The sequence below is a fragment of the Leptosomus discolor genome, chromosome 12, assembly GCF_034619465.1.
Source record: "Leptosomus discolor isolate bLepDis1 chromosome 12, bLepDis1.hap2, whole genome shotgun sequence".
NCBI lineage: Eukaryota > Metazoa > Chordata > Aves > Leptosomiformes > Leptosomidae > Leptosomus > Leptosomus discolor.
The window spans coordinates 14,084,521-14,107,670 of NC_141402.1; the positions used below are offsets into that span (position 1 = coordinate 14,084,521).

General features: G+C 45.7%; 1 protein-coding gene across 1 annotated transcript in view; it reads left to right on the top strand.

The window, feature by feature from the left end:
* Positions 1-23,150, top strand: part of SLC67A1 (solute carrier family 67 member 1) — a 61,599-nt gene that overhangs the window by 21,542 nt on the left and 16,907 nt on the right. The window contains exons 5-7 of the mRNA XM_009950484.2: positions 15,330-15,445; positions 15,936-16,046; positions 21,306-21,406. Of these exons, the coding sequence (XP_009948786.2) occupies positions 15,330-15,445; positions 15,936-16,046; positions 21,306-21,406 (328 nt within the window). The remainder of the gene's footprint in view (positions 1-15,329; positions 15,446-15,935; positions 16,047-21,305; positions 21,407-23,150) is intronic.

Consider the following 23,150-nt stretch of genomic DNA (forward strand, 5'->3'; position numbering starts at 1 on the left):
CTTATTAAGTTGTACCCCAAAAGGGAATCACATTTCCTGACAATAAAATACTATCCATCCCATAAAATGAAGTTAGTATGAGCCTCAGAGGCTAATATTTCTGCAAGGCAAAGGAAGGAAGCAGCTGCAGAGTTTGAGGCGCAGGATACTAATTTAATCTGTTTGAAACCACTAAGGTAAGTCCTGTTTCCTCAGATGAATGCCATAGTTATGTCTGAAGCGGTGCCTCTATTTCTCTGCTGATATTTTACCACAGGATAGCTGCAGGGAAGGGTTTGATTTCTTTTGTCGCCTTATCTCTGGGAACCACTTCAGTTCCGTTTCAGTGACGTTCCTGCGATGTGTAAGACTAAAAAGGGGTTTATTGTCTCTTTGAACTGCCTTTTGCTCTGAGGAATGAGCATATAATTGTAACATAGGAAGGACAAACTGAACATGTTCAGGCATGTCCTGCCTAATCTTTCCCTGTTTCTTTTCTTTTCTCCGTACCCCCCACCCCCCACACCTTGCAGCTAGTGCTCATGATTGGGATTTTCCAACCGATAAAGTCTTAGCTAGCCTAGGGGCTAATATGCTTTTAGCTAAATTAGCTCTCTGGACTGGACGGCTGGATGTGTGGTTTCTTTTGATGCCAGTCAAGACCAGTGTTTGCCGCTCTATTTGTGTTCACTACCACAGCATCAATCTCTCACTGTTCATTTCTGCAGGATAAGGACAGAGAGAGTCTTGGGCAGATGGCTTTCATATTCCCTTTGGGATAATTTTTTCCACATGTTTAGTGATCTTTCAGTACTCTTTTTCTCTTTTTCAGTTGTGTTTGAATTTTACGAGAAATGGGTCTGTGGAAAAAATTAAAGGCAATATTAACCAGACTTAAAGCAACCCAGAAAGAACATCCCTAAAGCCTTCAAATCCCACAGTGTTTTGCTTTTAGGATATCTCATTATTAGTGTGGTTGAAATACAGAGTTTTTTGGCTATATCTGTAAATACAGCAAGTTGTGCTTAGAGTGTCATTTAGTTAAAAAATTGCCTTTGTCTGAGGCCTGTTTAACACTAGCCTTGATCTGAAGTAGGGTTTAAAGGTAATGGTATTGGTACTAAACTCATACCATCTTTTTTCCTCAACTGCTGCTACCTGATAACTTACTAAAGAGCAAGGAATTTCGGGTCCTTTCCTGATGCTAATCCGTATATCTGCTCTATGGCTGGGCTCTTTTTACTGGGTGCTGCTATTTTGATGGGAATTGGCAGCTTTCGTATCTACACTGCTGATGTGGGGCCTGATCCTGTAAACCTTGTTCAGCTCTTACTGACTTTGCATCTTTTCCGTGATGCCCCTGATGCAGCTGGGATTGCAGCGTTTCTTGCTAATTCCTCAGGATCTGCATGGTTTGTTTTACTTTGACCCTTTGGTTTTTACTCAGTCCTTCCTCAGACGAGTGTCCACTGACTCAAATTCATGCTTTGAGTCAGGGCTCCAGGATGTGTCCCTGGGGCGAAGCCTGTTCCTAGGGCAGCTGGCTCCTGTGGAGCTGGGCCAGCTGACACCAGCGCACATGGCAAGGCTCCTAGGGAGGAATTCTTGAAACAGTAATAGGGATGTCAAACACTTCCAAAATCTACATACATGTGCTTCTTCCATCAACGGTGCTGTAACACACAGAGCCGGTGGTGTGTTGTCAGGGTGCCGCAAGACACAGCGAGTTGTACGTTCCCATTGCATTGGTCTTGTGGCTGGGACAGCAGAAAAGGCTTTTGAGGGTTACAGGGAAAAGAAAGAGGAGAGGAAAAGTGTGGTCCACTGGTTTGAGCACTAAACTTGCATGTGGGAGACCTGATTTTTAAGGCTATTTTTCCACCGTGATCTTTATAGGGACCTCCCTGGGGCACTTAGGTTTTCCGTGCTTCATTTCCCTGTGAGTACATACGGGGTGTTCCCACCACTGTCACACACAGGGATGTTGTGAAGATAAATTGTGAGAGATAAGGTGTTTTTTCAGCTGCTACTGCCTTAGGTTTGTCTCTGTATATAAGAAAGGAAGACTTTATATGAGGACTACTATGAGGACTGATGTGGACCCAGGTCTGGATATCCTTGTACTTTGGACAGCTCAGTATTACCCTGGTGCTGTACAGATGTGCATCCAACAGGCTTGGCAGCATTTGAAGTCCATGTTTTCATGTTTTTGTCCTGCTGAAAATAAAATTGAAGCGAAATTTAGTGCACTGAAAAGGGAAAAAACATCAACCCACTAGTCACCTCAAAAGGTAAATAGTTTCCTCATCAACCAGTTTATCTGTTTATGTGGACCTCTTTAGTGCACTGAAAGCAGCCAGCTTCTGCAAGGCTCCAGGATATCACAAGAGCCAGTCTAAAATTATCATCGTTGCCAGCCACTAAAGAACATGGCCCATTGCTGCCTTGAGTTAGCTGGTTGTAGCATCTAAACTGCAGGCGTTCCCTAAGATGTCCTGCCAAAGAAGTGTGTGGCCTCTGGCTCTTACCACACCAGATGGCTTCAAATGGCTTGGGGTACAGCAAACCCTAAGTGTGCAGCAGGCCAGCACTTGGCTCATTGGAGCTACAGAAATGTATAACTGGAGGTTTCCAAACTCCTCTGCAGACAGCTGGTGGCTCACGCACTGCTCACCCCTCTTTTCCAGCTGCTAATTTGCAATTAAATGCAACTAAAAATACAGTAAACACTCTGCTCACAATTTTCTGTATGAGTCCGTCAGGTAGCTTGCAGTTGCCATCATTTGGTGGTGAATGGAGCAGGCTTCTGCCGTAAGCATCTGGCTGTGTGGAGAGGCTGCCCATGAGGCTGCCTAAGATGTGGTTCCCAGCAAGTGCTCCTGTAAATAGCAGTTCAGCATAATGCAGCTGATACTAACTGGCATCCCTGTAGGTGGTCTCAGTGGTGGGGCCAAGATGAAATGCGGTGTGAAGAATGAATGGAGAGCTTTTTCTCCCTAAGGGAAGTGTCTCCAATTGAGAGCAAAGGTGTGTTAGGCAGAGCTCGAAATGCAAGCACTGCACCAGGTCTGCAGGTAAAGGATGTTCTCATTCAGGGCTTTGGCAAGGCTGGAATCCACTGAAATAGCCAAGATCCACAGAAGACCTTGCAACTACGTTTGGCAGGTGTGAAGCACATTAAACCTGTTTTCAATTCATTGCTTCAAAAAGTGTGAGCAACTTCAGTTAATATTGAGTGTGCTTTTTGACCCAAATAGATTTTCTACTGTGCTGAACAAAGTAGTTGAAAATTCATCATTCAGTGCAAAGTTTCTTAACCATTCCTTGGCTAGTATTTGTCCTACAGCCTGTGCAGGGGAGAAGACTACAATTTGCAGGTATGAAACACAGAACAAACCTCCTTTCTGAATATATTTAACATGCAGAAACCATTGTCATTATGGGATGAGGGAAACAAAATACTTAATTGGGGGAGTTCAGTAAATATAGTAACAGTGAGACCACTCCTGGTTTGAGCGTACAAAGCCTGCCCAAGCAAGCCAACTGTGCACCTGTAGTTAATGGTTTTGCCCACTGTTGAAATGGAGTGACTCACTCTTCTCAGGCAGATGCCTCCTTCTGGGGTCAAACTCTTCATGAAATCAAATCAGCTGCACCACAGCCCTCAGGGTCTGTGTTTGCTGGAGAAAGGGTTGTTTCCAAGGGGCCTGTTGTGCAACTGAAGAGATTGAAGTGGGATGCTGGAAAGTCTTCCACCTGACGTGTGAAATGTTTCATTTGTGAGTTTTGGGGGTTAGCATTCCAATATTGCTTCCTGTACAAGATTAGCCCTAATGTGTCCTATTTCATTAAAAGGTCTTACTAGACAAAAGGTGCTGGAACCCTTGATGCAGCACAGCAAGATTTTTCACACCTCGAGGTAGGAGGTGTTGGCTGCCGCTACTTGTTCCAAGGCAAGATGAGTCTGTGCCATACCTCTGGCAGGATGCTGCATTTACAGTTACTTACCTCAAGGTAAAGAAGTAATTTTGCCAGGGATTATTTAGCTTAAAAATGTCATCCACGTGAATAGGGACCTAGTAACAGACAAAATTTAAACGTCAGACTTGGCTAGTCAACGTCTTCACTGTTTACCTAGTTAGCCTTTGGGTGTGGGGTATGGAGGGAGCCCTTCCTTTTGCGTGACACGAGGATTGCTCTCTCAGATCACTGCAGTACCCTTGCTAGTGCCCTGTTTGCAAAACAGACTGGCAGAGGAAGAAGCTCATGTCTTTTGGTAGGCCAGTGCTGGGACACCTCCAAGCACTGGGAAAATAGGTAGTTGCCTGCGGCATCGGACTGTCTGCCCACAGTCCTGCTATCTACTTGCCTGTGCTAGAGTGATGAGAAGGCATGCTCCTCGAGGAAAGCTGGAGCATCTGGCATCTGTGTCTGTTTTTGGAAGGTGGGAGAGGTCCTCTTGGAAGTAGCTGTCACTGCCTGTCTCCTTAGTGCCAGCAAAGGCAGTGATCCTGGCGCACCAGAACTCTCCTCATGCTTTCTTTCCCAGCCAAATCCTACCCCTTCCCCTCACAGGAACTGCCTGGACCCCACCCCTCATCCTTGGGCAGCAAAATTCAGCTCTGCCCACGCATTGCTTTGAGGCAGCTCTGAGTAAGCCAGTGCATCACGATCGGTGAGAGGTAATAACTCCAGTCAGTGCCAAACTTGCAGATCCTCCAAAGACACCACCATGAGCTGAGACCTGATGTGCCAGGAGCGCAGACCAGGTTACTATAGAAAATACTCAACAGTTTCCTGCCCAGCTGAGTCTTTTGGAGACTGAAATGCTGTAACCTCATAGAAGCTAGAAAGAGCTTGAACTCATTCAAAGATTATTTCACACCACCTACGGTGCTCTATGAAGTCAGACATGCTGTAACATATGATTAACGATTTGTTCAATGGTGAGTCACTGGGTAGTCTAGCAAGCACTGCTCACCTCCTAACCAGTTTGTGTGTGGGAGTCCTTACCCAGCGACACACCCAAACTGAGCGTTTTAGTAATTTACCACATTCTGAGCTTGGAAATGCGGGTTTTGTTGCTTAATTTAAAAAAAAAAAAAAGAATTAGTTAAAGACTTTGCCACTCATTAGGGAACAAACCTCCACCATGAAGATGATAATGGTGGGGGGACTCAAAAAAATTATTATTACTTTGTGTGGTTGGAGCATCCAAGAAAAAGATGTTTGAGATCAGCGATTGCATCTTTGTGTTATATTAAACAGTCACTTGATAAGATACATGAACATTTCTTGGACTGAAATGTAGCATTACTCTTTCCCAACTGAGTGTCCCAAGCACAAAGAGAGAGTTGTAGTTATTCTTATTTATTACCTGGAATGTTTAAGGATTGTAGGAAGAAAATCAGCATTTGCCAGGGAATGAGCAAAAATGAGCCTGTCTGGTTTGTCAGATGGTGGTGGGAGACATGGTTTTGATTCCTGCTGCAGAGGAGGAAATTGCACTTGCATCTCAGTGTGATCTGGTATCCTTTCTCCAATAAGAATTGTAGTAAGAAGCCTAGGGAAGAGAAAGAGTGGGACAAACTTGCATGATACTTCACTGATTGCTTTTCCAGCCTCCAACTGTTTTTGACTCAGGGGATTTCCTGACATGAATGAATGTGTTTTATGATTCTGGTAACCTTCAGTGGATCATTCTTCCAAGTGCTTGTCCAAGCTCTCCCTGTACCTGTCTGAACCTTTTGCTTCCACAACACCAGTAGCAACAAACTCCACCAACCTCCTACATGTGGGAAGAATTAAGCCTTTCTCTTTGTTTTGAACCAGTGTCTGACAGTTTCATTTGGTGCTTCCCAGTTGTGTGGTGGAAATGACCATGTCAGTCACTTCCTAACCCTCTGCTCCAAGTCCCTCACAAACTTGTGGACCTTTATTAGATGTCCCTTGGACATCTTCCTGGGGTGAAAGCTCTCGGCCTCCTCGGGCATAAAATCAATCACCGTGAATTGTCCTTGTTGCCGTCCTCTGAGCCTGTCCCACTTCTTAGAGGGAGGGGACCTGGACTGCGTGCACTGTTCAAAGTACTGATGAACGAGGAGTTTATACAGTGGTCTAATGAGGTTCTCTTCTCTGTTTGCTTGCTGTTTCTTTCATAGTCATCCCTAATGTTTGATTAGCTGAGCACTGAGCTGATGGTTTTGTGGAAGAGTCTATGATAGTCAGAAGATCTCACTCCTGAGTAATATTAAGCAGTTTGGAAACCATCATTTCATATGTGAATTTAAGACTTGTTTTCCCTGCATGCATCACTTTAAATTTAATCTCCACTGACTTCCAGCTGCCATGTTATTGCCCAGTCCCTCAGCTCCGTAAGGGCCATATGCAATTCCCCACTGACTGCTCTTTTCCTCAGTACTCTTTTAGTTGTGTATCCTCAGCAAACTTTCTTACCTCACTGCTGCTCCAGATTGTTCACAGATAAATTGAATAGCACATGTCCTGGCCTCACTGGTGGGATGCCTGTTGTGAGAACTGACCGCTTACACCTACTTTCTGATGCTTATCTTGACCTGCCCCAGCTCATCCAGTATTAGCACTGCTGGGATCAAAGCCAGATGTTGCAAGCTCCCATTCAGGGAGTGCAGCTCATACCTGGTCTTTGCCTAGACTCCTCCGTTTCTAGACATGCAGGATGATACCATGGAGCATGTGACAAGGAATGCCTTAGCCAGCCAGCTGGCTAAAATCTTTTGGGGAGTGCATCTTACCTCCCCCATTTGTTATAAATGCATGTAAATGTGCAGGTGTTCGGTGCACCGAGATGCCAGTGGGACTGTCTATACCATGCAGTAGGGAAAAGCAATAATCACAGATACAAGTGCAAGCTCTGAATTAGCAAAGTGCAGTATTTTGAAATACCAGAAAAGTGCACACGAAAATAAATGATACTTGAAATTAGTGGCAGATTATGGGCAAAGCATGCAAATCCGCCCACGTCTGATTGAAGCGTAACTGATATGCCTCTTCCGGCAATTAGCTGAGTTCCTCGGAAGAGCGCTGTGTTGGATCAGGCAGCAGGACGGGCTGGCGTGGGCAAGCTGCTCCAGCTGCCTGGGAATTAGCATCCTGCTACAACCATCCCCTTCACCCCCCGGCAGCGGGATCTGCCGTGCTTGAACTGGGGCTGCGGCAGGGGCCAGTTAGTTCGAGCTGCTTTTCATTGCTGGGATTTTCTTTGCAGCAGGCACTCGCAGGGGAGAGATAGCTTTGCTGCTGCAGAGCGCCTGATGGACAGCCAGCATTATCTGTTTACCCAGAGCACCACTTAAGATAGGGAGCTCTGCCAAAGGAGGATTTTACCTGTGGAAGAAGCCAAAGGGGTCTTATTCAATGATCTACACTGACCTAAAGTGTTTTTTCTGCAAGATTGAGTGTCAAGTCCTGCCAGCAACCCTCCTTGTGACACACACAGGTGCAAAGGTCTCTTAGGGGAGAGCCATGGGTAGCTCTGAAGAGTTTGGGGAGGGCTGTGAACTCCTGGCCCCATCCCACACCTGGTGTCCCCAGCACACGAAGCTCTGATGTGCCTCTGCCATTGCACTCCTGGCGCTTTGCCCCGCTAATGCACCACTGCCAATCTTCAGCATCCCTCCCTCGCCCAGTTCTGATGGAAACGGGTGATGCAGGATGCCCATACCCCTCTTCATCTCTTCTTCCTTTCCCACCACCCGAATTTTCCAGATGTAGCTGCTGCTAGAAATAAGCAGTTGAATGAGCACTTGTCTGCGGGTGACTCATTCTTGCCCTGTGAGGGGCTCTGCCAAGGGTGCGGATGCAAAGTCTCACCACTTGCTTGGACAGCCTGCAATGATGTCAAGTTCAGCAGAGTGAAAAAGAGCCTCCTGCTGTCCCCGAAGCAGCGGCAGCCAACTTCTGCTGCTCCTCATCTAAAGCATATGTGGCAAAAGGGACACCCTGGTCATGGTTTCCCGTTGCATCAAGCAGTGAACTCCCTCCTTTTCCTGCTGAAGCATGGGTGGAGTGGGTGTCTGCTCAGGTTTTATGTTCTGTCTCTAGACAAATTCCAGGCTCACAGTGAAATAATAGGAAAATTGCAACCAAAGGAGTCCACTGAGGGGCTGCAGTGAAATAGGAGTGATTTATCCCAGGCAATTTGTCCTACCTCCTGTGAAGTACCTTCTACCTGACTACGAGGAAGCAAGGGAGAAAGGGCATCTTGCTCTGGCACATGTCCCTTGGAGGCTGCGTTTGCTCCCGCTTGGGATTTAACACTGCTTCGGCTGGCATTAACCTGTGCTCCTTGCTTCACATATCGTTTTCACATGGGCATTTGCTTGGACAGGAGAGTCAGGGGGAAAGACTTGTGCTATGCTCCTTCATGCCTTTGTGTGATGTTTTTTTCCATGAGGACAGGGAGTAGGAACTGTGGAAAGGAAGGTTTGGGGTTTTCTCTGCTTTCCTCTCAAAGGCGTGGGTAATGTGATGGGTGGTGCTGGCCGCACTTCGGGGCAGAACTGCCTTGAAGCCTGCTAAGCACTGGGCTGTCTGGGCTTATTTGTGTTATTGTGCCACTTCTTGCCCTGGGCTGTGGAAGCCAGACTACCTCTATACATTTGCATGGATGTTCTAGGAAAGGTGTGAAATTTTTATCATGAAAATAGAAATTAATCTGGTTTTGATTGAGGATTTTGTGGGTTTGTTTCTTTAAAAAGCTTTGGAGAAATGTTGTGCTTGCTTTTTTTAGTCTTTCTGAGGAAGCTCAACAATGTAGACCAGACCATGATGGGACACAGATGAAATATATTCAGCAAGCCTTGTCAAGGCAGTAAAACAAAGTTCCTTGAACGAAACTGCCACCAGTTGACAATAAGCTATGCACTAAGTTTATATATTGCTAAGTTATCAGGAACACAGTGGCCACTGCTCACTTTCTTATGGACACCAAGCTGTTTACTGGAGAGCATGGTTTGGTGTCATGGTTTCACCTGAGCTTTTTTTTTTCACCTCAGTTTTTTGCTTTTCTTTTCAACTCACCAGCTGTTTCTCACCCATAGCTGCCCCTCTAAGGGTGTGAGTGGATGAGTGGATAGTGTGGCCGGACTGCAATCAAAGAAATATTTTGAGAGGCCTTTCAGAGCTGTTTAAGGAATTTGGGCCGGCTATGAATGCCGGCTTTATGCAGCGCTGTTTTGAAGCAGGAGTGAGTCACTAAAAAACAATTTGTGCTCTCTCCGTGTTCAACTTTGACTTTATTAAGAAAAAGAGAAAGAAAACAAACACAACCCCATTCACTGCCGAAATACACATTGATCCTTTAATCCTCAGGGAATCTTTGGGAGCTGCTTCCTCCTCGAAAGAATCGCTGTAGTGACGCCACATTTAATTGTGCAATTATACACACGCGTTTTTCTCCTGGGCTTTGCAGAGCAGGGCTCTGTGGCTGGAATGCTAATCAGAGAGCGATGGATATCATCTCCCGGCATACACAGCCTAAATGCAGCCTCCCAGCTGGCAGCAGCCCCTAGGTACCTTCACGGGTCTGTCCTAGCCTTCTCAGGCAGGACACCAAAGATGGGAATCAGAGCCCAGCAAGATCAGAACAAGGACTGGAATTTGGGCTGAAGCCCAAAACTGCGTCCCATGTTGGTTTGTTGTAGCCTTCCTTGGTGGAAGCAGGAGGCTCTGACACCCATCCCTCCTTGGCACTGCCTGGGGGCTGCGGCTGGCAGGTACCAGCAGGGACTGTGTTCAAATGCCCTCGTCTGTGAGCTGAAAATATTACCTGCCTGCAAATGCCTGGTCAGTGGCCTCTCTCCTGCTCCTGTACCGCTGCCTGATCTCCGCATGGTGCGCACACCTTTGTGGGATTGAGTTTTTCATGAAAGTTTTGCTGAAAGCATTGCTTCAAAGCTGCTGGGAAATGTTCTGCACATGTGTTTGTACATAATATGTGTGTATATACACCCACATGTACTTGTTTGGCCAGGCCCTGCTTTCCAAAAGCTGCATTGGCTGTAAACTCTGCTGGATTTTTCTGGTGCTTCACGTGTGCCACCTCTGACTTTAGGGGCATGCGACACTTAGGGCAGAGCTGTAAAAAGTCACTTCCAGGCATCGGGGAGCATCTGGGAGCCCCTGCTGTCACCTGTGGTACTGCATCATGTCCTGATTCAGAAACTGAACCCTGATTGCACTCGTTTGCTTCGTACTGTTTGATCCTGATGGGAGTGGGTTGCGAAGTAACATAGAGCATGTCCTTGCTTTGCCTCACCCGAGCAGTGTGGTGCTCATTGAGATTTACAGTTGCCTGCAAGTAAATGCAGAACTTCGTTAAGCATTAGATGGGAAGAAATGTAACCCTCCTCCAGCTGGGTTTGAATGCTAGTATTTTATTTGAGTTTAATCTGTTTACCATGACATTACTATTAATGGTTTCATCATCAATTCTGCTTTCCCACCAGCGTTAAGGATGGAGTTTCCAGATGGGCAATGCTAGCTGTCAGCCACTTTTCCCTTATCCATGGCCACAGGCTATCAAGTGAGCCTTGTACCTGGCCACACCATTGGTCCCATGGCAAGTGTGCTCTGGGCTGGCTATCTTGCTTTTTGCAACCCTTTAAAACTCTTTTAATAGATGATTTTAATGCATCTACCACACTTGCCTAATGGCCTCAGGAAAATGAAAATGAGAGGCTTTTGTTATGTCATTATGCAGTGTTTGGCTGATGTTATGGCCTCCTGGTCTCCAGGTCCCTCTGCTCGTGTTTTCTTCCTATTTTTATGAAAGCTTTAAGTCAGGGCAAGCTGCAGCTGCTCCTGTTGGCAAAAACTGGCAAAAACTAGTCCTTCTCTGAGTTCAAGTGCTCGTTCCCTGTAGCCAATTGCTTTGCATCCTCCTGACAGCAGGACCTTGAGGCACATCAGTCCCATGCAGGACAGAGCAATGCATTTTGTTCCTCCCTTTCACGGCAAGGCTGAAAATACATGAAGAAGAGCAGGCAGCTGTGGTCTTAGCTGACAACCTGAGAGGTGTTTTGCTAACAGAAACCCCGAGGAAGGCTGCTGGCAAAAGTCAGCAAGGAACTCTCTTTCCAGGAGAAGCAAAGGAATTATAAATAATATGCTGAAGTACACAAAGTTACCTGAATTATTTTGACCATAAAGCCCAGGACGGAAAAGGCTTTTAACCTTTATTAATCAGTGAGAAGCTGAAAGAGGCCGCACAATCATCTCAGCTGCCAAAGCTGCTGCGCCCTTTTGCTCCCTTTAATTTAATTGTATTAGTCCTGTCCACGTCCTTTGTTCTTCCTCCCCACTCAGGAAATCAGCTGCTGGTTTTGGCACAGCTTGCTCTGGCTCTGCATGGCTGGTTTGTGGACAGCCAGGAGGGACGAGAGGGAGGGCAGGAAGGGGAAGAGGATGGGAAAAGGTCCTGCGGGAGCAACCTGCTTAATGTGCCTCATTTGTCTTAATAGTGCTACTGCATCCCTTCCTGGCGAAACTTCCTCCTGATAAGTCAAACAGGCAAAACTGAATGCAGAAGGACTCCTGCTGACATCAACAAAGATGAGATGTCATGCTTAAATCTTTAAAAAAAAAAAAAAAAGATGAGTGCCCACGAGCCAAGTCTTGTGCAGCAGGACCTGCCAAACCAGCAATCGTTCCTACCCCTAGCCTTTGGCTCCATTGAGGGTTGGGGTGTCTTGCTTACAGCTTAGCTGTTCTGGTTTGTACCACTTGTTCCTCATCAGACCGATAAGAAATAGAGCAACAGCTTAGCCCTGGGTCGTCTCCTTGCTTAGTGTGCAGAAAAGGGTCCAGCAAACACAGCAGAAGGATTGTTAATGCTAACCCCTAGCTGTTTTCTCTGTTGGTGGCAATAGCATCACCATACCAATAGCATCACTGTACTCCTTGCCAAAGCACTGTTCCTTGGGGCTGTTGTGGGATGCAAACCCTCCCCTGCCCTCCTGCTGCTTGCTGGACTCCTCTAAACCTCCACCACCTCCTTCTCACCCACCTCTGCAGGACTGCAGCTCCCCTCGCAGCAGCATCCAAGGGCATGGGTAGAGTTTTCCCCACCGTGACACAGAGCAGCGCTAGCTGAGGATGCAGCAGCGTCGTTGCAGCTTCACCAGTTTCCCCAGCAAATGCATTGGCCTCCGCTCTCCTGTCAGCATCGTTGCAAGAACACTGTCAGCTCAACCCACTGGCATTTCTCTTCCCTGCTGCCAGAAATAACGATTCAGCATGTACACGCTGTTTTTAGCACTTGTGTCTCTTTACCTGAGAGTGTAAATATTTTTGTTTAAGAGGAAAAGATAACGTGAGCAGTCTGTCACCTACCCTAGCCCCAAAGCAATCCTCCTGGGGGGTTCAGAGCTGATGGTGTGCCAGGAAAGTCACCCTGGGCTGCTGCTTTTTAGCACAGTTGTCTTTGACTGTAGGAGTAGGAGGATGTGTCCCACTGATGCCGTACTGGAGGGGGGCACAGGAGGTGTCATCATGCAAACTCATGGGTTGTAATAGAAGTATCGGAAAAAAATAAGTGAAAATAAGTCACAAAAAAATTAATGACCTGCTGTGTCAATACAGCGTTTTTTTTATGACCCTTGGTTTCTCTTCATCTTTCTTAAACGAGCAAACAAACAAATGCAAGAGGTAGTTTCCTGGGCACAGATGCATTATCTCCAGTTCCAGAGTTTCTTCCTGCCGAAGGATGAGATAGTGGAGCAGGTAACCCGAGGGTGTACCTTCATCACCTTTCTATCAAGGAATGATAATGCTTAATATGTGGGAAAAGATGAAGCACTTACAGAAAGCTGTGGTTAAGAAAAAGGACTTTCAGATGATTTTGAATGCTTCAGGCATCTCTGGGAAACACAGTTCTGAGCTCTATATTTTACTGGATTTCTCTGACTCCAGAATCCAGCCACACAAGCTGCCACGAATCCATTACAGCGAGTCCAGGTTTCCCAAATATGTAAAATGTCAAAGTTCTCTGCCTTTCACAGCAATGAATTATCGGTTGTATGCTTGCAGTGCAGTAGTGCGTAGTTCGCTTACTAGTTTTATAGGGGACCCTTCCCTCATTGCTTGCTGTAATTCTTCTTGGATCTGAAGAGTAAAATATATTTGCGTTGGTGTGTGGGATTCTGGAAAACCTCAGGAAAAAACAGGACTGTAAAGGAAGTTCCTTTGTCCAATGAAAAATTTTGTGATGTGTTTTTTCCATGTCGGAATGGAAGTTGGAAATATAGAAACCCCAAAAAAACATTAAGACAGCTGCAGCTACTTATTTTGATTATTTTATTCTTTCTATTTTGTTAGTAAATTTACTTTATGTTGCAACGCAAAGTAGAAATTCTGTGTTTCTTGGATAAAAATTTGGGTCTACAAAGTTGATTTCGGTAGTTTGGGCACTGTGGCAGATCATTTTAAACCAGAAAGTGGCAATCTGCTGCACTAAAAATAAAAAATAATGATCCAGTAAATGACTAATTTTGTGGTCTCGGGTAATTAGTGGAACAGCTTGGCAGATGGAAGGCAGCAGGTCTAAATTACTGCACTAAGTCCATTTGCAGGAAGATGTTATCTGACTTTGTTGTTATTAATAATAATTAATGAGAAAATATTCAGCTGGGATTTTTGCCGTTGCTATTAGTGGGAATAGGTCTATGTATATATATTTATTTGCTCTTTGATGCTTTTCTCGGTTGTTTGCATCACAATCCTTGACTGTCTTGCTCTGGGACTTTAATAATACTCCAGAAATTTTTCAGAGCGCACCTTTGTCTAGCACGGAGGAAACTTGAGGCTTTTACAATTAGTGCTGCTGGTTATTCCATGAAAAACATACACCATGGTGTGACAAGGAAAGCAGCAGTAAAAATTCAAGGAGTAAGCAGAGCTTTATCAGCAGGCTCACAGGGAGCATTGGTTGGCGGCTCACAGCTCGCTTTTGCATCTTGTTGTAGCAGCACAGGTTGCTGGGGAGGCAGGGATAGCATGGTTGCCTCCAGGTCTGCATGGACCTGCACAGCTCCAAAGCCTTCTCTGGTGAAATCCAGACGTGGCTTGGCTGAAGTCCAAGGTGCTTAAATGTCAAGGCCCTAAAGACACCAAGATGGTCGCTTCGTCTTGTGCCCTCCGTGACACCAGCCTGAGGTGTTTCTGCTGGGCATTTCCACCCTAAACCTGTGTCCCGTGGTAGGTTTTGAGCACGTGTTTTACGAAACCCTTCAACTAACAGGGTTCCCACGATGGGGGAGACTTTTAATGACCTGGTTTAGTGGATAATTGCTCTCCCTGTAAAAACAAAACAGGCTTCTTCCTTTGCTGTCAGCTTGACTCTCCTGAGTTTCAGTCTGCCAGCCCTGGACTTTGCTCCACCTGTGTTTGGCAGAGTTAGAGCCCTTCAGAGTCTGCAATCTTCCCACATGCCCTTAAAGACTAGGAGGAGCCGTTTCCTAATCTTCTTTTTTAAAAGGATAGTGATAATTGAGGACTTGTTATTGATTCTATTGTCTTTTAGGTGGTTTGTGTTTGGATTTTTTAGATGAGTTGTAATTTTTCCTTTTTGTCATTGTACAACTGCTGTTAATAATTGCTGTTCACTGTGTCTACATCAAAGGATGTGGGCCCCGCTTCTGTTAAAGATCTAACATTTGGGGCTCTGATGGACAGTTGAAGGGGTGTTGATTTGGTTTTGGGCACCTTTGGAGAAAAGTAGGTGCAGCAATCAGAACGCTGTTTACTCACCTCCTCAGAAGGTTTTGTAAGTCGTGTTTGTTATTTTTAGTGGCTCCTTTACAAGTGGTATTGTATCTCTGGTTCAGTTTCAGTTCTGGTTGTAGGCTGGACTACATTCTGCCGTCCTTAATCAAATACTTTCTTCACTTTCTTTCACTTCATTTGATTTTGCTGAGAAATTGCAGAGTGAGATGATACTTAGATGAATTAAATTGAGGATGAGATGGGGGATTAGATGAATTCTAACAAGTACATTCTGTGCTTTCCATGGGAAGATTTCTAAGTTTCATCAAACCAAGAGGGGCTCTTTTCCCCAGACACAGATTGTATTATACCCTATTATTAATACAAATGCTAAGCTATCTTGATGGTAATAGCCATCTTTTGGTGAACTTTCAAACCATGGTCATACCCAGAGCCTCCATGAAAGGATGTGAGCTCTTTTACAGTCTTATGTACTGTGACTGCAAGGGAATTGTTCCTCCTCCAAGTGCCCAAGCCTTTGCAGGGTGGACGTATAAATGTCTTGTTTATGGTATTTATCCACTTACCTGCATTTTTTCTGTTTGCAGCGTTTTTGCTCCTGCATATGTCGGTCTGGTGGGAAATCTCATAAATACCGTGATAGCAATGGTTTGGATCCCTTTGCCGGCTAAACCAAAGTCAGATCATCATGTAACAGAGCAAAGTAAGTATTTAATGTTTCTAATAAATAGTGCATGAGTAAGGACGGGGGATTGATATGCTGTAAGGACTGCTAAAGGACTTGGGGTTGAACTTAAGGGCAAAAAGGTGCTAAACTTGAAATGCTGACACTTTAATGCCTAAGCTGTGCTTGTGGAAGAGTATTATTCCTTACCTGTCAATCACTCTGCCATGCAAAAAGGAAGGCTTCCAGCCTGGTGCTTGCCATGCATCTCGGAAAAGGTGAATGTGGACCCCTCTCTGGGGGTAATTTTGGCCTGGCATGGGAGGCAATCCTGCTGTCTCACAGGGGTCCTCTGCACGCAGACCTGGCACCAGTTCCCAACCTCCTGCTCTTGGCAGAAAACTGGTGCTGCAGAGACACACCTTGTCAGAAAAGTGATGATGAACCCGAGCAGGCAGTCTCAGAGTTTCTTGCTTCCTGTCTCTAACCTGTATAAATAGAGTATTAATCAGTATGTCATCTTCTGTAGGCACATCACAGTCTGGCAGCGTGTTTAGCATCAGAGAAATCCTACGCCTGATGAAGTTTCCGGGAGTAATGGAAATTTTCATAGTCAAGGTCTTTGCTGGACTTCCCATAGGTAAATCTCACCCATTACCCATGATTGTTGATGTATTTAAAGTAAGGTGACATACACTGCAGACCAGGCTTGTCTCCAGCTGCTGAAAGCGTGTTGCATTTGATCATGGAGCAGTGAGGCTTCAGCTCCTAACTTGATGCTGGATGCTTTCAAATGCTCGCAGCCACACAGGGTCAGACCCCTAGGACTTAATGTAAAACAGACTACTTGTCACAGGCTGCTTCTGCGACCTTTGGCAGATCACTTTATCTCTCCACTCCATCCCTCTGGCTGTAAATGGTTTTTTCTCTTGCCCGTCATTTCTATTTAGGCTGTAACCTTTTCAGAAGAGAGGGAAATGATTTGCACTCTGCCAGAAACACCGAGGTCCTTCCTGATTTTGCTTAATGATTTTAAGGGGTATGTTTACCCTAACCTTTTTCCCAACAACTAAAAACTGCGGCTGGACAAGTGGCTGCGGCTGCTCTAACTGTCAGCTGCGCGCTGGGGAGCCACAGCATGTTTCTTCCCTTGCATGTCGATGATGGTGCTTGTTCTTCTCTCCTTTATATATTCTGCTTGCATTTTTTGTGTCATGATAGGAACCTGCTGCTACCTCAAACCCATCTCACTCCTGCCTGTTTCCCTGCTCCCTTTGAGTCACGTGCTGTCCTGGCATGGTCCATGTCTCCTGATTTGCCTGGTCATACATATCCCGGACCACAATTCAAGAATCTTTAATTTTGCCTACCCTCTAGCTGCTTCTTCACCCACTTGTCCAGAGACAAGCGGGCATGTCAGTGGTGGTGTAAGGACAAGGTGACATTCTCTGCCCTTCTACATAGAGAGCCTTCACAGCTCTTTTCCCTGTCAAACCCAAAAGTGCAGTTTCTCTTGATTATGGTTTCAAGGATTGAATATTGTGCACGTCATGCATATGAACAAACTAAGGCACTTCCCTCCCAAACAGGGATCCTAAGACAGGATTTAAGGCACCTCAGCTTTTATACTTTGCATCTTTTTCCAATTCATCTGTGCCTGGAGAAGCCCTGAAGTTTAAATAATATGAAACATAATTTTCAAATTAAATTCTAATTTGTAAACTGCAAGTTCAGTTTACAAATGACAGTAGATTTGGCTGTGGAGAGTGGCTGAAGCGGAAGGGGATGGCATTTCTGGGGTTGGTCAGGTTCATCTGTTATTCCTTGCTAAGGCTCTGGGGGAACAAGTCCAACTAGATCTGCAGAATAACATTCAGGGAAGTAAAGGACTTCTGATTTTTTTTTTCTTTTTGTGTGTAGTTGGCATTGGCTGAGGTCAGTAACACCAGTTGGTCCTACCCCCACCACTGGAGACAGGGTACAGTCTCCATGGACTGCTGGCTTGCCGCAGTAGTGCACTTTTGGGGTTCTTATGAAACTTTTAAAATTACATTTTAAAACTGTATTTTTAAAAGTGTTTATAAAATGAGAGCATTTCACAGAACGAGACAGTCAGGTGATGCTTTAAGAGGGTTTTCTTTGCCAGTTCTGGATTGTTTCTCGGCTTAAAGTAACATTCATTTCTCCATCTACGAATGCCTGACACCGCATCCATATGCAATCTGCACGGTAATTTCCTGTGCACTTTGCTTTTTCCAAAGGCCGAGTGAAATGCACTTTGTTTTAGTCATCCCTGCAGAAATGCAAATTCCTCCCTGCTGCAGAAGACATTATTTTCCTGTGCACAGCAAAAACACACACCCAACCAAGATTAACATCTCTTGCTCAAAACAGCAAGGGAACTTCTAGGCAGAGGATGGAGACAGCGAAGTGAGATTTAAGGCAGGACATGGGCTAATAGTCTGGCACTGAAATGGCTGGGAGTGTTTCTGTAAGGGTAGGAATGGCTTCACTTGAGGCACTCCTGCTACAACTATAGCGCTTGCACTACAGTGAGAAGTGATTAAAATACTAGTGACTTCTCTTTGCAGGTCTCTCTTCATTTAGCATACAATGGCCGCTGAAAGGGGATTTGGCCATCACCTACTGCTCTGCAGCTCACAGCTCCTCATGAGCTCATTTACCTTTCATCTCAAGGCTGCAACTGTATAATTAATTAGATCACTGAAATTACAGACTGTTCTCTATTTACTTTGTAAACAAGTTTGTGATATACACAGAAGAAAACCTTCTGTTCCTTATGGATCTCATTGTTGTCTAAAATTAGCTTGTTTGAGACCGAAAGAGCCTCCTTGGGAGGGCTGCAGGGCTGGGAACCTCTTCTCTGTGTTGCACAAAAGCAGAGACACGGCTCTGTGCCTCTTGCAGGAGAGTAGCTGCCAGGGGATGGATGGGCAGCAGATCACTCCAGCATAGCTGAGTTACATTCTCAGCTGACCTGGAAAAAAGAGAGCCTCATTGCACTGAGGTAGATAAGAGACAGAAAACAACAGGATAAAAATGTCAAACATGACTCGACTGACCAGAAACCACCAGGACCTTGAAAATACTGATAAATAGCTGCTTGTGTGAAACTTTGACTGCCTAATCCCTTTGGAAAACCTGGGTTTAGCATGGTTGCTTTAGCACCTGCATTCCATTTTTAAAAGGACTTTCTTTCACGTGTAGAACAGGATTTTGCAGTGAGCCGTAGGGCTCAGCATCCCATCACATTTGCAGTCCAGCGTAGGAGGGTTGAGACAGGCTCCCAGAGGCCGTGCTCACCTTTTGTACCGACTCTCTCTTGGTAAGGACTGCTAGGCTGGCCCGCCAAAGCCACAGGCTGCTTTTAGAAATGTCATGTCTTTTTTTTTGAAAATATGGTTTGCACTCCTGGCTCTCCTTGGTGCTTTTCCTCATCTTTATCACATCTCACAACCCATTTACCTGCCTTCTGCTGCTTAACCCTGGTTACTCGTCCCACTGGTGCCAGGTTTTCTAAGGAAGTCACCCCTTATGTAGACCCCTTCAAACAAAGGCAAGGTTAACCCGAGTCTTGCAGTGTGGATTGAGGCTTATCTGGGCAGCTCCTGCTTCGGGTTTCGGTGTCCCCAGAAGAGCCTGGGGACACGCCACCCCAGCAAGCCAACCCAAGGGTGGGTTCTTTTGGCTGCACTCAGCTAACCTGCAGCCTACCCAGACAGGACCTGCTGAGAATTTTGTAAGAAATGCTTGTTCCAATGAGGTTAAAATCTTTTGAGTTCAATCTGGGGCTCACCTTGTGGGTTTCACCAAGAAATGTGTTGCCAGTGGGAGACACTCCCTTAGTTGCTGAAAGAAGGGGGGACAAGGTGGTCTCCCTTGTCCAGGTAGTTTTAAATGACCATGCAGGCACAGGGGATGACACCCATCTAAAGAGAAGACCTTTGCATCTCCAAGGGAGCTGTGCAATGTGTAACCCTCATGTAAAGTACAGGCTATCCCCCTGCTCTGAAAGAAATCAGCTCGTTTGGGGGAGAAAGATCCACATCTGCCTTAACTCGATGGGGGACTTCAAAGGGGAGAGGAGCTGTAGAAGCTGGCGCCTGGTACTGGGAAGAAGCGTCAGGTATGTAGGAAGGTTGAGCCCCTCCTAGGTGGTACCTGCAGCAGGGTAGCAGGATGAAGGGCGAGCGCCCGCTTCGATCTAATCTTCCTACAAGTGAAACGAAGTGTGGTTTTTCTTTCATTTCTTCACGTGTGCCTTTTATAAACATGTGCAACTCTGCTGCCTGGTTTGGATGTTGTGCATAAATACTATTATTTGCATGTTACCTTAAACTGGCTTGAGCTAAGAGCAATTTCAAAGTAACTGGATAACGACTGGGCGTGCTCCGTGGAGGGGTGTGGCAAAGCCATAAATCTTTATGAGCCCCAGTTCCCCAGCATCTTCTCCAAATAGCCAGAAAGTAGCAGAGCAAGGCACCCTTCCTGCCCCCCATCCCTCTCCCCCTATGCCATGGGGCCAGCTGGGGTACAGCTATCTCCGATGAGAGGGGAAGAGGTATCCCTGGTGGGGTTCAGGAAGTCTTTGTGGCAGGTCCTCTGTGGGAGGGCGGTGGTCCCTCCAGGCAAAGGCTTGGAGTGCTTGGAGGGTGGTCCTCATTGCTGCAGGGGCTCCACTGGTAGCGGCACTGTTGAGCTGCTGCATGCAATGGAGTTGCACTGGTTTGTTAGGGTGTGAGTCCTCCACGGCATTTTAGTCAGCAATTTGGGATGGCTGTCCTCACGCTTCCGGGAAATGTCAGCAAATCCTTCCCGTGCCGCAAGGTTAGTGACTTGCTTTGCCAGGCCACAAGCTGTCTTCTCAGTCCTCACAGGTTGCCTCCTGGGCTCAGTTTTCTTCAGGAACGAGAGGACTGCACCTCCCTATTTACCCAGTCTTTGTACCTCGGAGGATCCTGCAAGGAAGGGCAGGACCCCTAAAGGTCATCTGCTCTCTTCTCGTCTCCCCAGCAGGATCAATGCTCTCTGATAGGCACATTGTAGGGTTCTTCACACGCCTAATTTCCTGTTGTCTTGGTCCATCTGAGATGCACAAGACGCCAGGGGAGGCAGCAGCCTCCTACCCCACACCACTCTGAGAGAAATGTTTTGTGATAATGTTTTTAATTTGATGGCTCTTTGTGTGTACCATGGGAGTGTGTGTATATGGGTCTGTATTTGTGTATGTTTGGCAGTGAGGGAAATGCACATTATTGTATTTTCATGTGAGATTAAATGAGTGGGCATCTTGCATTACACTTTCCAGAAATTGCCTTAATTGAAAAGCAGACCCAGCCTTGTGCTGTTTCTGTCTGTACTTTTCTGACTGCTTGTGCTGACACCACTATTGATCCATGCCAGAGATATTTTACGTGCCACCAATGTCATTGCCAGCTGTGCAGACAAACCACTGTATTTAGGCTGATGTCACTGGCTTGTTCCCCATGGTGAAAATCTAGAGGCAGAAGGGGCAAGGAATTCAATCAGATTATTTTTATGGTTACAGTCTTGTCTGAACAATTGTTTTCTTGCTGTTTTAATGGTTAGTCTGGCTTCAGTGATACAAATATTTACCAGTTTATAATAAACAGCTGAATCTACAGCCTACATAGTCACATTATTTAAAGATGAAAGTAAGGGGGATAAAAAAGTTAATTTTTAAAGATTAAATTACTACACTAACTTTGAATAGGATTCTGCTCATGTTTATATCCAGTCCCAGCAACCCCAGGGAGAGCTACTGACTCATACTGGGGATGACTGGGAGCAGGGTCTGGGCCACTATATGCAGTGCAAGTATGCTGATGTATATGCTTTTCATTAACCCTCCCTCTAGGTTTGTTCCTGATTATGTTTTCCATCATCTCTATGGATTTCTTTGGCTTGGAAGCAGTGGAGTCTGGATACCTGATGTCATATTTTGGTGTCCTTCAAATGGTAAGTGAAGTGGAAGTCCCACTCTTGCCACACTGCTATCTAATTTGCTACCTTTTTGACACATGCTTTTCCAAATCCAGATGTAATATTGACAAGCAAATCCTAGCTCTGCAATGTGGCACTTGACTTCAAAAACCAGAAGTGACTCCAAAGTTATTCTGTTCCTTGGAATGGGAAGTAATCAGAGCAAGGTGTGTCCTACAAGCTTTCTTCCCCTTGTCCCTCTTCACAGATCTGTAAGCTGTGGAGCTAAAATTTCCTTGGCGTGACAAGTTGTCTTGGTTTTTGTTACAAAACCTACGCTGAGGCTAAAGTGCCTTGATTAAGGTCTTTCCTGGTGCAGGTTAGCTATTTACATTTATTTAGTAGCATCCTGTAAATTTATGTAAGTAGACGATTTTCCTGGCATTTTCACAGATCCCTTCAGTGTAGAGGAAGGACTTATTTCTGCTGTGGGAAACAAGCACAGCAAGCTTGTACTTTCAAAAAAAAAAAAAAAGAAAGAAAAAAGAAAAGAAAAAAGGTGAGCAGTGGAACATGGTTAGGAGACTACCAAAATGGGTAAAAGGGAAAAGTCGGCTGAATTAGGCAGTAGCAGGGCCAAAAAAATAAGGTGTTGTGTTATAACAGAGTGTTCCTTTCAGAGGAAGAGGCTAATAGTTTTGCAGAAAGAGCAACAGATGGTTTTAAGCAAGCCTGAAGGTAGGAATGCAAGTTAAGCAATATCCTGAAGGAGGGTGGTCTTGTTATTAAATCCGCCTTCGTTTCCCGGGCATTGCCGCAGAGTTTCTGTGGGATCTGGAGGAGCTCCTCACCTGGGAAATGGCAGCTTTTCCCTCCCTTGTGATTTGGATTTGGCATGGTGTTGCCAGTCACTTGCGCTCTGCCCTGGTTCAACCAAATCTGGGCACCTTGGTAGAGCAGCTGACGAGCATGGCTGGTACATCAGCAAGTGGAGTCTGCAGAGTAAACTGGATGGAGCTGAGGAGCTGATGCCTTTGTCATGTGCATTCTGGGAGGGTGCCTTTGAACTAGCTGTTTCTTGGTCCTGTGAGCACAACATCTGCTACCAGCTGGATACACTCTACCATCCAGTCTCGTTGGAAAGAAAACCAGTTTGCTGCTCCACAGCATGGAAACAGCATGACAAGTGGGGTGATCAGCAGCTGCTTTCCGAAGCATGCTTCTGACCCGAACTCCACTGCTAACAGAGGCTTTCCCTACGTTAGTCTTTATATGTTGGCTTCTAGACCAGGATATGCAGGAATCATTCAGGCTTTAGAGGGGCCAAGTCGCCTTCTGATGTCTTCCTCCCACTTTGAATGTAGAGGGACTCTCCAACAACTCTGGTTTTAACTTAGATGTATCAGTTAAACCCCTGTTATGTACGTCTACAGTGAAATCAAATTTGGAGTTGCAGCATGGCTATGGTGTGCTTGTTTTGAGGTGGGTAACTTGGACAGCAATAGCGCTTGTACAGCTGGGGCAGGAGTGGCTTTGTGTTACTAGATGGATCTTGGACGCTACTGTTAGGTCTGGGATATCTTTCTTCAGGACACTGCTGTTACATCTGGGGTATCTGTCTGTCTTCACTGCTATTGTTTCCCAGGTTAGCTTGGTTGAAACTACTGTAGATAAATTTACCTGTGCTGCCATGCCAGTGCACCCTATGTTAGACACAGCCCTGGAAGATATGGGAATTATAGCATTCACTGCTTCCTAACGAATAATCATATGTCAGTGA